Below are 14421 nucleotides of genomic sequence, written 5' to 3'. Positions count from 1 at the left end.
CAAGACGCCATAAAGATCACAGATTTGTCTATGCTCAATAACAGTTTCACCATACATGCAGCAAAAATGGACATAATTAAAGGTAGAAATAGGCCATCATAACTGGAGATTTTAATGTTTCTTAGAAATTGAATAAACAAACAAAAGTGAGCAAAGAAAGAAAATCTTAACAACCGTATCATCCACCAGGACCTAATTGGTATTTAGAGAAACACTTCACCCAACAACCGCAAAGTATATATACAAGTGGACACAATGGGTTTATCAGGATAGATGATATTCTGGACCATAAACAAGTCTCGGTAAATTTTGAAGGTTTGTCCTCTGACCACAGCAAAATTAAATTAGAAACTAAGAACAATAAGAGAACAAGGAAAATCCCAAGTATTTGGAAATGAAACAACACCCTTTTAATATTGACTGGTGTGAAGACGAAATCACAAGAGACAGAAAATATTTTGTACTGAAGGATAACAAAAACACATTTCAAAATTTGTGGGATGTAGCTAACAGCACTTACAGAGAAATAATTTATAGCTTTGAATGCCTTTAAGAGGAAAAAAAGAAGGGTCTCAAATCACTGATTGAAGTTTCCACCTTTAAAACTAGAAAAAGAGCAAAGCAAATTAAACCCAAAGCAATCAGAAGGAAGGAAATTATAAAGATAAGACAGAAATCAATGAAATAGAGAACAGAAAAAAGAAAACCAGTAAAACCAAAGGCCAGTCATTTGAAAAAGTTAATAGGATTGGTAAATTTCAAGCCTGGCTGACAAACAAGAAGAAAAGAAAGTACCAATATCAGTAATGAAGGAAGATGTTGCTACAGATCCCTCAGACATTAAAACAGATCCAAACAACAATCCATTGTTAGCAGTATGAACAACTGTATGCCTTTAAATGTGACCCTAAGGACTTCCCCAGCAGTCCAGTGGTTAAGAATCTGCTTATCAATACAGACAGCCTATAGAAAAACCTAAGGGGATGTGGATTCAATCCCAGGTTGTGAAACTAAAATCCCACATGGCAACTAAGCCTACATGCCACGATTACAGAGTCCATGTGCTCTGGAGCCTGTGTGCCACAACTAGAGAGCCGCACCCCAAGAGCCCTCGTGCTGTGAGGAAAATCCCTCAGGTAGCAACTAAGGCCTGCTGCAACCAGTCAACCAGTATTAAGAAAAGGAAGATAAGAAAGGTTATTGCTTAACAAAAAAATGACCACTTAGGTGAAATGGACACTTTCTGGGGAAGATGTAAATTATGAAGCTGACCCAAGAAGAAACAGGATGCATGAACACCCTCTATCAATTACAAAATTTGGAGTTGAAAAGCCTTCTGACAAAGAAAACTCCAGGCTTAGATGGCTTCACTGGTGAATCCTATCAAACATTTAAAGAAGAAATAATGTTAATACCATTCCTTAAAACTCTTAAAAAATAAAGGGGGAGGAAATACTTTTCCAACTCATTTTATGATGCCAGTATTATCTTGATTCCAAAGCCAGATGAAGACATCTTAAGAAAGAATCTAAGAACCAATATCCCTCATGAATATAGATACAAAATTCCTCAACAAAATATGAGCCATCCAAATATTAGCAGCATATAAGAAAACTATACACCATGATCAAGTGGCTATACAAGACTGATCTAACATCCAAAAAAAATCTATGTAATTCAACAAATTAATAGAATATGGGGGGAAACAAAATGATCATTTTAATAAATGTAGAAATAGCATTTGTCAAAATTCAACATCCTTTTATCGTAGAAATGTTTTAGTAAATTATAAATTAAAAAAAATCTTCTCAACTGCATCTACAAAATCTGAAAGCTAATATACTACAATGTGAAGGATTTTATGCTTTCTACTTAAGAAAAGGAACAAGGCAAGGATTACTAGTTTTATTTAACAATGTATAGAAGTGCCTAGTCAATGCAGCAAAGCAAGGGGAAAAAAGCATACAGATTATAAAGAAAGGAGTAAAACTATCTTTATTTGCAAATGATGTTGTATAGAAAAACCCAAGGAACCCACAAAAAAGCTATTAGAAATAATAAGTGAGTTTAGCAGGGCTGCAGGATACAATATACAAAAGTTGACTGTATTTCTATTTACTAGCAACTAACATTTAGAATGGAGAAGGCAATGGCACCCCACTCCAGTACTCTTGCCTGGAAAATCCCATGGACGGAGGAGCCTGGTAGGCTGCAGTCCATGGGGTCGCTAAGAGTCGGACACGACTGAGCGACTTCACTTTGACTTTTCACTTTCATGCATTGGAGAAGGAAATGGCAACCCACTCCAGTGTTCCTGCCTGGAGAATCCTAGGGACGGGGGAGCCTGGTGGGTTGCCGTCTATGGGGTCGCACAGAGTCGGACACGACTGAAGTGACTTAGCAGCAGCAGCAGCAGCAGCAACATTTAGAAAGTAAAATTATGAAACAATTCCATTTACAGTACTATAAATACACTTAGGAATAAAGTTAGCAAGAGATATGTAAGATCTGTTGGCTGAAAACTATAAAGCTATGGGAAATTCAAGAAAATCTACATGAATAGAGAGCTGTATCATGTCTACGGATTGGAAGTCTCAAAACTGTTAAACTGGGAATCTCCATTTGAATTAGTCAATAGAATCAATATAATCCCTGTAGAAATCCAAATGGGTTTTTTAAAAAGAAATTTATAATTTTATTTTAAAATTTATTTTATTTAAATAATTTTATTAATAAATAAAATTATTTAAATAAAATTTAGTTTAAAATGTATACAGTAAGACAAAGGATCTAGAGTAGTCAAAACTATTTTGAAAATTGAGAACAGTGTTGGAGCGCTACCTGGTTTCAAGAACAGTGTGTGACTCTTAAGCAGTAAATCCAGTTTTATCCTGTGGCTTATAAATTGGCATTTAAATAATTTCCAAAACAGGAAGGATGGTACAGCTCTAAATAAGCATGTAGCTTCCCAACTTGTCTACTTTGAAGGGGCGGGTGGGAAATACATGTGAAATATAAGCTTTGTAATCAAGACAGAACTGGGTTTAAATACCACTTACCTCTCTACTTGTCAGTTTCTTTAGCTTAAAGTGGGGCGCACAGTGTAAAAATTAAGGAAATACAGCATAGAAGCTAAGCTCTCTGTGATAGCCCTGGACCTAGCCTACTTGGGTTAGAACCTGGGCTCTGCTATTATTTATTCATTTACTTATTGCTGTGCTGGATTTTCATTGCTGTGAGACGGCTTTCTCTAGTTGTGGTGCGAGGCCTTCTCATTTGTGATGGCTTCTCTTGTCGCAGAGCAAAGGCTCTGGGGCGTGTGGGCTTCAGTCTTTGCAGCACGCGGGCTCAGTAGTCGTGGTGCACAGGCTTAGTTGCTTCGTGGGATGTGAGATCGTCCCAGACCAGGGATCAAACTTATGTCCCCTGCATTGGAAGGTGGATAGTCCTGCTATTTCTTACTGAGTGAACTTAGGCGTGTTTAATCTTGCTGTGCTTCACTTTACTCTTTGTAAATTGAGGATACTGAAAGTACCTTCCCAAAATGCTGTGATGTACTAAATGAGTTAATAAATCTAACACACTGAGAACAGTATCTGGCACATAAAGTGTTCAACAGATATTACCTACTGTGATCCTTCCCCAGCACCCTGAGGACTAACTGTGGTTACTTTTGTCAACCACCGAGCACAGAGTACTCCGGTACCCATTGAGCATTAGCGCCCATCCCTCTTCTGAGCAAAAGTAACCTTCTGGGGGTAGGATTTGACACTGAAGGGTGTCTTTTGCCATCTTGGGGAAAATCTTGTATTTCGGGGTTTGTTTTTTTTTTTTCCAGTTTGTTAAATTTTCTTTTTTCACTCTTTTTTTCAATGTTTAAAAAATACCTTACTAACAGAATTACAAAGCACAAAGGGAAACCCTAACACTGGGTATCAGATACTACCCCTCCTGGTCCCCATCAGGCCTTTTCTCTGAAAAGCCCTCATTCCATTTATTTCCCCCCAAACAGTAATTGCTTTCCCTAACAGACTTACAGACTTAGAGAATAAACTTATGGTTGCCCGGGAGAAGGAGGGGGCGGGGAGGGGTAGTTATGGAGTTTGGAATTGACATGTACACATGACTATATTTAAAATGGATACCCAACAAGGACCTACTGTACAGCACAGGGAACTCTGCTCAGTGTGATGAGGCAGCCTGGATGGGAGGGGAGGTTGGGGGGGCGGGGAATGGATACATGGATACATATGGCTGAGCTCCTTTGCTGTGCACCTGAACCTCTCACAACATTGTTAATTGGCTATATTCCAATAAAAAATAAAAAGTTAAAAAAAAAAAAAGAATTCCCTTCACTGACTTCACTGATGACCCCTGTCTCTGTATCAGCCAGGGCAGCAAGAGCAGTAAACACAAGCGTCTCAGTGCGCCCCTGCGGGACTACCTTTCACATTCTGTGCAGACTCCTTTTCCCCTTCATTCTCTCTGTTTCTCTGCACCGCAGTAGGATATAGGCTTCATTTCTTTTCCTTTCAACCATTTTAGTGATGCTGCTGCTGCTAAGTCGCTTCAGTCGTGTCCGACTCTGTGCGACCCCATAGACGGCAGCCCACCAGGCTTCCCCGTCCCTGGGATTCTCCAGGCAAGAACACTGGAGTGGGCTGCCATTTCCTTCTCCAATGCATCAAAGTGAAAAGTGAAAGTGAAGTCACTCAGTTGTGTCCAACTCTTAGCGACCCTATAGAATGTAGCCTACCAGGCTCCTCTGTCCATGGGATTTTCCAGGCAAGACTACTACCCTCTGCTTTTCTGCAGAAACAGTAAGAAAGCTCCTCCTAACAGCCCCTCTTGTCTACTAGGGGTGCGGGGAGGGGGATAAAACTTTCCCATCCCCCTTTTCATTCTGCCGTGGCTTCCCCTCCCATTTCCCCCTTGGAATGACCCACCTTTCTCCCTGGGGGGGCTGAACAGTTCCTGGGGAAAGGGCCACAGCTCTGACAGGGTTGTTTGCCTTCTCAATGACACTTCAGTCATATTGCCTTAGTATTCCGGACAGAATGTAGGGAGAATTCGAACTTCTAAAAAAAATCATCTGCCAAGAGTCAACTTTTTTCAGCTCTATGAAATCCTCCCCACAAAACCTCATTCCCCTGTCTCACTCTGCTGGTGTACTAATTAATGTTTCTTTTCCCAGCCCCAAATATTTTGCTTGTTTATGTCTATCTATAACCCAGCAGCATCCTGAACGCTGGGGACTCTCTGGGTATAGGAGGGTAAAGATAATGCATAAACAGGAAGTCAACATTTGACATAAAAAAAAAGAGTCATTGTAAATATAGTAGGAGTTTCCCATCCTTTGTGGCAACATGAAAATGTAGCTGCATACATCTTTCCTGCCTGTAGCTTTCACTCAAGGAGGAAGTTAACATTCAGCACCAGTCTGTGTGCTTAACCACAGGTTCATTCATTCATTTGGCAAATATTTATTGTACATAAGCCAGGATACAGGCGTTGTGCCAGGCAGTAAGCTTGGGTACAGAGATAAGAAAGTTTTCTTGCCCTTAAAGAACTGAAAGACAAATAAATGAAGAGATAGTTGCAAAATAAGATCGGTAGGTGCTATGCTGGAGGAATTAACAAGTGGTATGGGAGCAGGGTGATAACATATGTAGGATGGATGCATTTATCAGCAATGATGGGTATCTACTAGGTATGTGCCCGGCAGAATTGGAAGGACAATTAAAACGAAACAAACTCCCCGTAGTGGAGTTTACCTTCTAGTGAAGGAAACAGGCAATAATAAAAAACTGTAAGATCAGAATGTAGGGTAGTGGTGTGGAAGGCAATCTGAGTTGGGTCTGGAAGGATAAACAGGTGTTAGGAAAAGAGGGCATTCCATATTTTAAACTAAAAGAAACCCTGGGATGGAGGAGAGACAGCTGGAGGAGAGCGAACTGGGAGGTGGGAACGGATGAAGAGCCTGAAATATTTTGAAAAGAAGTTATAAGGAGTATGGTGTGTTAGTCTCTCAGTCGAATCCAACTTTTTGTGACCCCAAGGACTGTAACCGACCAGGCTCCTCTGTCCATGGAGTTCTCCAGGCAAGAATACTGGAGTGGGTTGCCATTCCCTCCTCCAGGGAGTCTTCCCAACCCAGGGATTGAACCTGGATCTCCTGCATTGCACGCAGATTCTTTAACCATCTGAGCAACAGGGAAGCCCTGTAAGGAGTGTGAGTAGGTACATCACAGGGGTGATGGGAGGGACAGGATCTTATTTCCAACACAAGGGTTCGGAAGAATATTCATTCATTGGTTGTCAGAACCGGAAGGGACATTAAGAGGGCAAGAATGATCATAGCCCTCTTATTTTACAAATGAAAAGAAAGCAAGACTCGGGGAGGGCGCAGGAACTTGTCTCGAGTTTTGGAGGGGGCGCGAACAGGTCCCCTCCGTTTTCTACATGACTCTGCGCAGCCCTCTGTGCCGGACAAGCGGCTGGGGGAGGCCGCCTGGCGGGGAAGGCGGCCCGGGTCTGGGGTGCCGGCGCACACCGCCCCCTCCCGGGGCTTCTCCGCACGGCCGCCCCGCGGGGCCCCCTCCCAGCTGCGCCGCTGGCAGCCGCGCGCGGGGGCTCCCCGGGGGCCGGCCCGAGGTCCGGGCGAACTGGGAGGGCGACTGCCACCGGGCTCCCCCCGCCCCAGTCCACCTGTCGCCCTCCGCCGCCCGGGGGGGGGTCCCTGGCTGCGTGACCCGCGCATTCAGCCTCGCCCGGGAAGGATCTCCGGGCGGGGGTCCCCGGGCCGCCGGGCGGGCCGAGCCCTGCGATTGGCGGAGAAGTCGCATCGTCTCCAGCAACGCCCTTTTGCCGGCGCTCCCGGCGGCCGGGACCCTGTCCCCGGCACCCCCGCCCACCCCGCGGCCCCACCCTTCCTCCGGCGCCCGCCTCCTCCTCCCGGCGGGGTCCGGGCCGGGCCGGCGCGCCGCGGAGCAACCACCGGCGGGCGCAGCCGGGGCCCCGCGCTCTGAGCCATGGGAGGCGCCCACTCTCAGAGCCCGAGGGGCCGGGAGCCGACCGCGGAGAGGTCCCCGAGACCCCGAGAGACCGCGTGAGTCCCAGCACCCCCAACTCCCGCCCCCCAGATCCCCGGGGCCGCTGTTCGGGGCTTTGAGTGCCGGCCCGGGATGGGAACGCACTGCGCCCGTCCCACCCGGGCTGGGAAAGTGGGGACTCCCGCGCGCGCCTGCGGGGCGCAGGGGTGGGCCTGGTGGGACATCCCGCCCCAAGCCTCACCTTGCGGGGCCCGGGGGACGCACGACCACGACCCCACGGGGGCAGTATCGCCCCCAGGCGGGCTGCTGATCCGCGCCCGCCCTTGCTGTGCCCGGGGCGGGGGGAGGCGGGGATTAGAGGACCCCGAAGTTTTCCAGACTCGTCCAAGCAGGAACACACACGTGTCCTCAAGGGCTCAGAAACACCCCCGAGACGGAGCCAGTTGCTACAGGAGTAGAGATTAGAAAGGGACTCGAGTCGCAAAGATAACTCGGCTCGTGTTGGCCTTCAGGGTCCAGGAACTTGATGCCGTGCTCGTTGTTCGCAAGAACTCCCTCTTGTTTGCTCCGAGGGCTTCGTGATGATCTCAGAGAAAGGACTGTATTGTAGCGGCAGCAATTAGGCTTTTGTTCTGGGACAGCAACAACTGGGGACACCAAGTACTGAAATGCAAGTTTCGAAGGGCCATTTTTAGGAACGTGATTTAGAGCAAGTTGCTGCGGTTTGAAAGATGGCCTTGCTGTCTTATCGCAGAGAGGATATGTTGATGATAACTATTTATCTGAGAACCCAAACCGTCTTTAAGGGTTTAATTAAAAATGTTTAAAGTGTGTGTGTGTGTCCTGGAGGTAATGTCAAAGAATCCATACTCTATTTTAATTCAGCCAGTGCCAAAGCTGTTTAGTTTGAGAAAGATACACTTAGCCATCACATACAGACAGCCTGGGCCATGGGAGGGGCCTCTTTGGATTCTCTTTTCAAGACAAAGTAATTTCCAGAATATCCAGATGATAGACATGTTAGTTGTTCCTCCTGATGGTTTACATATGTTCTCGAATCTAAACTTAGTCCAGGCATCTTATTAATCGTAAGAATAGCTGAGAATTATTGAGTAGATTAAAAATGTGCCAAACCCTGTTCTAAATACTCTGTGTGTTAGTTAGTCCCCAAGAACACTGAATTCATTTCTGTTATGGCCCTCATTTTATTGGTGAGGAAGCTGAAATATCAATACAAAGAGAAGTGACTTGTTCAAGGTCACAGAGCTACAAGGTGGGGGACCCAGATTCTGACTCCAGAGGTCCTGCTGCAGCCGTGTCCCACGGGAGTGTTGGGATTGATTTTAGGAAACAAACTATTATCTCAGCAGGCAGAACACACCCCACTTTTTCCTTTAATTCCTGCCAAATGAGGGAGAAATCTGAATCAGCAATGCTCATACCTAATGAGAAAAAAAATTGCAAAGTTGATATAACTTTATAAAAAGCAAACATAAGGGATGCCTCTGGTGGTCCAGTGGTTAAGACTTTGCCTTCCAGTGCAGGGGATGAGGGTTCGATCCCTGGTTTGGGAACTAAGCTTTCACGAGGCAGGAGCAGGTTGCGGGGGGTATGGCGGGTATGGGGCAGCTAAGCCCCTGCACTGCAACTACTGAACCCCCACTCTGGAGATCCCTGTGCCACGACTAAGACCCAGTGCAGCCAAATAAATAAATATTAAATAAACAAGCAAACAGAAAAGGCAGTGTAATAACTGAGATGATGTTCAGAGTTTTAGAGGCAGATTGCCCGGGGTTGAATTCTAGGCTTTGCTCCTTAGTATCTGGAGCTCTTTTATCTGGTCCTTAACCTCTCTGAGTCTGCTTCCTTGTATGTAAACTGGGAATGATGACAACGTCCACTTCACAGGCTGCTCTGAGGATGACATAAAGATCATGTATTTATATGAAAAGCATGCTAATAGGTTTTATCTCTGAGCAGTAAGTTGTTTTAGCCAAGGATGACGGTTGACTATTTAATCTTGGTGAGCATGTGGCTGGTGTAACTCAAAAGTAAATATTTGAATCGTTCTCTGATAGGATGCTGGAGAAATGAACTCAGGGCTTTTTGTGCTGGATTCAGCTGTCCGGGTGAGGAATTGATTCTCGATTGTTAGATTATCCTGTGCTTTTGCAATACAGGGTCTCTTTCTCCAAGGAGATTCTGCACATGCCTTATATATTTACCAAAGCTTGCCTAAAAATAATCATTAAAGCCATCCTTGGTCTAAGCCTAGGAATACCACCCAGGAATGCCCTACCCTGCTGGAGTGAGGGCATTAAGAAGGACATAAACACATGTGGGCTGTGTTGAGAGTTTTGGCCTCATTAGAGCGTGCAGGCTTAATGAGTCAGCCCTACAAACCACTTGGCACAGACCAGGTGAAAGATGAGAAATACGAGCTTTGATGCCTGTGATGTACATGAAAAGCAAAAAGCATGCTTTCTATCCTGCCTCATTCAGATGTACAGCCACAAGTGTCTCCACGGTCATTGTTAATGTCACCGGCTACAGATTTCCTGCCGGACACATGGCGGCCATGGATAACACTGACCTCAAGGAAGTTCCCCTACTCGGGCCGTTGCATTTTCAAAATCTATTGTTCCTTTTTAGAAAACATAAAAATACACGAAAATCTCACAAGTGATGCGTGAATGCATTTGTCTTTTGAGGGAGAAAAGTATGTTTCAGAATGCTCACAATTTATATTTTAGAAAAATTTAATCAAGTATGAAATTTAACCAGATAAATCTGTCTTAACAGAGTTCTACTATGAAATATCAACACGTGTGGGGGACTTCCCTGGTGGTCCAGTGGTTAAAACTCCCCATTGCCAGTGTAGAGGGCAAGGGTTCAATCCCTGGTCGATGAACTAAGATCCCCTTCGCCATGAAGTGCAGCCAATAAATAAAATAAAATTACTTTTAAAAAGAAATGTAAACAAGGATGGACATGTATGAAGAGAAAGTTCTGATTTTAAGATAAAACTGATTATTATGGAAAATTATAGCTTCTAGGAAGCTAAGTCTTGCAGGAAGGTCTACCTTCCCCAAACCGGAGGAAGCAAGTGAGTTGGCTTTGGTAAAAGGTACAGGGAAATGTCATTTCAGTTATTCAGGGAGGCTGCACAGATAGTGATTAAGAGCAGAAGCTGTGGATCAGGCAGGCCTGGGCTGGAATTCCAGGAGTAGCTTAGTTCAGGAAGCTTTGGAAAGTAATCACTTAACTCTTCAGTTGGGCAGATGTCTGCATCTTTAAAATGGCAATAATAATCATACCTACCTTATAAACTAGTGTGTGTTATTAGTGCAGGGTTGGTACCTAAAGCATGCTTGCTTACCTGAGTTATTAATACATTCCCATGTATATGTACCTATAAACCAGGTGCTATGCTCGCTTCTGTGGGATGTATATTTTGAGTAAGGCTGAAATCAGTCCTGGGTTTTCTTTGGAAGGACTGATGTTAAAACTGAAACTCCAATACTTTGGGCACCTCATGCGAAGAGTTGACTCATTGGAAAAGACTCGGATGCTGGGAGGGATTGGGGGCAGGAGGAGAAGGGGACGACAGAGGATGAGATGGCTGGATGGCATCACCAAATTGATGGACATGAGTTTGAGTGAACTCCAGGAGTTGGTCATGGACAGGGAGGCTTGGCGTGCTGCAATTCATGGGGTCGCAAAGAGTGGGACACGACTGAGCAACTGAACTGCACTGAGTTGAGTCTGTTCTGGGGCCCTTCCAGGTGGCTCTAGTGGTAAAAAAACAAAAACAAAAACAAAAAAACCTGCCTGCCAACGCAGGAGATGTGGGTTTGACTCTTGGGTCAAAAAATCCCCTGGAGGAGGGCATGGCAACCCATTCCAGTATTCTTGCCTGCAGAATCCCATGGACAGGGGAGCCTGGAGGGCTACAGCCTGTAGGGTTACAAAGAGTTGGACACAACTGAAATGACTTAGCACCCACACACAACTCTCTTCTAAAGGGAAGATTGACTTGCGTACTAATTCAGCGAGGCCTCTTGGAGAACCAAGACTGGCTCTTTCGAATTAACTTTTTCCTCAATTAATTTCCGTTTTCCAGAAAGAAGCACTGTCCTGAGAATGGCCCTGTGTTTGGGGATGTGGTAGTTTGGTGAAATATTTGAAAACATGACTCCTGAGTTGAACTATTTTTGGCAATGGGGCCAAGATGGGTTTTCTAAGAGCAGTAAATAATTTGTGAAGCGGTTTGGACAATGACATAAAGCAGAACCTATTTTTCCGTAAGGACTGTGGTGTGTAACTAACTCATCTAGGGCTTGTTGAGTTTGTCCATGAGGAATGAACCATAATGCTTTTGTCAACGCTTTCAGTTAAATTTCTAGGGCACTCTTGGTTTGCATTTGGAATATATTCTAATGGATTAGATTATTGGCAAAGCCAGGAGTTTCTGAGAACTGGAGTGTTTTTGCCTTGGGGTTTTCTGATCACGTGAATTACATGCAGGTTCTATAAAGGTCTCATGAGCTACAGAAATAGCAACAACAAAAGATAGAGCCTTTTGATGAACACAAGTCCTGACATGAAGAGGTGCTGGCTTTGAAGTTTTAGACACAAGCAAACAGGATTCAAAACATGTAATCTTAGGAGGCAACGTACTTGAAACCCACGGCTTTCAAATTCATAGTGTTGTTCACAGAACAATTTTTACTGTCATTGAAAACATTTAGGTCCCCAGATGCTGTAGAAATTTTTCGAACATCCATCGAAACTGTTTTAGTGTACAGTTAAGAGGGAGACTTAGAGTCAGTTTGTGGAAAGGACCCAGAAAAACCTGCTCTATGAAGAAATGTTATAAGAAGTACTTAGCTTGAAGGAGGGACTGGTGACATGGTGGAAATATATAATTTTTAGAGGATGTTTGCTGCCTCTCTCTCTCTGGTGAAGTCAACCCCCCCAGGAAATGGTTTGCATTGCAGGACATGGGAATTATTTGTGTGTGTATGTTGAGTTCAGATAGCACAACTTCTAGATGGTGAGGGCAGCTGATAAACTAAACAAGAGTTACTAAGGGAAGAAAAATCCCTTTTTGCAAATCATTACAAGGTAAGAGAGATACTCTCTCAAGGACTGAGACTCCAAGGAGGTTAGCGTTTTGCTCAATTGCTTCTTTTAGCTTCAGCGCTTCCCCACCCTTACCTCCACCCCACAGCTTCTCCCGGATGGTGCATATTTCGTGTCAAAAATCAAGAGGTGGCGGGGCGGATGGGCACAGCTGCTGGTGTCCTGGGCTAGCGAAGCGGGTTATTTAATATCTTTGTTGGCTGGTAGCCAGAGTGGGCTGCAGGCTGTGTGAATTTGTTAACTCCAGGTCAGGAGATGAATCGGTCACATCCTGAATGGCCATGGAACGTGCCATGGAGGTCCATGTTCTGAAACTCGCTGAGTCCTATAGTATGCTTTTTTTTTGCAGTTTTTTATTGTAAAGTATATGTAAGATAAATTTCACAATTTTAATCATTTTTGTGTTCAATTAAGTCCACTGACCATGTTCTGTCACCGTCACAAGTATCCATTCACACTTTTTCATCATCCCAAAGAGAAGCTCTGCATCCAGTAAATAATCGCTCCCCTTACTTCCGTCCCCCAGCCGCCGGTGACCTCTATTCTACTTCATGTCTCTATTTACCTGTTCCTCATATAAGTGGAATCATAGAATATTTGTCCTTTTATGGCTTGCTTAGTTAACTTAGAATCATGTCCTGAAGGTTCACTCATGTTGTAGCATGTTAAGGAGTTTCATTCCTTTGACTGGCTTGATAATATTCCTGTGTATGTAGAGACCACATTCTGTTTATCTGTTCATCTCTTGATGGACACTTGGGTTGCCTCCACCTTTAGCCAGTTGTAGATGGTGCCGATACGCACACTGATCTGCAAGTATCTGACTGAGTACCTGATTTCAGTTCTTTGTGGGTATTTGCTGAAGAGTAGGCAATGGCACCCCACTCCAGTGCTCTTGCCTGGAAAATCCCATGGACGGAGGAGCCTGGTAGGCTGCAGTCCATGGGGTCGCTAAGAGTCGGACACGACTGGGCGACTTCACTTTCACTTTTCAGTTTCATGCATTGGAGAAGGAAATGGCAGCCCACTCCAGTGTTCTTGCCTGGAGAATCCCAGGGACGGGGGAGCCTGGTGGGCGGCCGTCTGTGGGGTCGCACAGAGTCGGACACGACTGAAGTGGCTTAGCAGCAGCAGCAGCAGCATTGCTGGGTCACCTGATAACTCTGGGGCTTCCCAGGTGGTGCAGTGGTGAAGAATCTGCTGGTGAATGCAGGAGACACAAGAGACACGGGTTTGATACCTGGGTCAGAAAGATCCCCTGGAGTAGGAAATGGCAACCCACTCCAGTACCCTTGCCTGGAGAGTCCCATGGACAGAGGGGTCTGGTGGGCTACAGTCCATGGGTTGCAAAGAGTCAGACACGGTTGAGCACGCACACACGTAGTAACTCTATGTTTAACTTTTGGAGGAACCAGCAAACTGTTTTCCAAAGGACTTTACCATTTTACATTCCTGCCAGTTGTGCGTGAGGCTTGCCATTTTTGCTCATCTAAGTTAACACAGTTAATAAATATTCTTATAATTATTCGTGCATCTCTGATCAATAATTTAGAACACATTCCTAGAAGTTTAATTATAGAGTGAAAAATGCAAATATTCTAAAGGCTATATTTTGCTATGTATTACTGTATATTGTCAAATTATTCCCCCCAAAGTCATCCCAAATTATACCCCCCACCTCCACACTGCCACTTTCAGCTCAGTTCAGTCACTCAGTCGTGTTTGACTCTTTGTGACCCCATGGACTGCAGCACGCCATGCCTCCCTATCTATCAACAACTCCTGGAGTTTACTCAAACTCATGTCAATTGAGTTGGTGATGCCATCCAACCATCTCATCCTCTGTTGTCCCCTTCTTCTCCCGCCTTCCATCTTTCCCAGCATCAGGGTCTTTTTCAATGAGTCAGTTCTTTGCATCAGGTGGCCAAAGAGTGGAGTTTCAGCTTCAACATCAGTCCTTCTACTGAATATTCAGGACTGATTTCCTTTAGGATGGACTGGTTAGATCTCCTTGCAGTCCAAGGGACTCTCAAGAGTCTTCTCCAACACCACAGTTCAAATGCATCAATTCTTCGGTGCTCAGCTTTCTTATATAGCCCAACTCTCGCATCCATACATGACTACCGGAAAAACCATAGCTTTGACTAGATGGACCTTTGTTGGCAAAGTAATGTCTCTGCTTTTTAATATGCTGTCTAGGTTGGTCATAGCTTTCCTTCCACTG

At 44.8% G+C, this 14421-nt stretch overlaps 1 protein-coding gene across 11 annotated transcripts in view; it reads left to right on the top strand.

Moving 5' to 3' along the window:
- TACC1 (transforming acidic coiled-coil containing protein 1) overlaps positions 1–14421 on the top strand; it is a 129058-nt gene that overhangs the window by 21927 nt on the left and 92710 nt on the right. For 4 of the 11 annotated variants that reach the window (XM_045163101.1, XM_045163089.1, XM_045163099.1 and 1 more), the window contains exon 1: positions 6448–7108. The exons of 3 other annotated variants lie outside the window; for them this stretch is intronic. In XM_045163101.1, the coding sequence (XP_045019036.1) occupies positions 6463–7108 (646 nt within the window). In that variant the 5' untranslated portion in view covers positions 6448–6462. Of the gene's footprint in view, positions 1–6447; positions 7109–14421 lie in introns of those variants that run through there. 4 more of the 11 variants (XM_044930532.2, XM_025278325.3, XM_025278343.3 and 1 more) reach the window with 4 other exon arrangements.

This window comes from Bubalus bubalis, chromosome 1, assembly GCF_019923935.1.
Source record: "Bubalus bubalis isolate 160015118507 breed Murrah chromosome 1, NDDB_SH_1, whole genome shotgun sequence".
Taxonomy (NCBI): Eukaryota; Metazoa; Chordata; class Mammalia; order Artiodactyla; family Bovidae; genus Bubalus; species Bubalus bubalis.
This window is presented reverse-complemented; position numbering and strand designations above follow the sequence as displayed.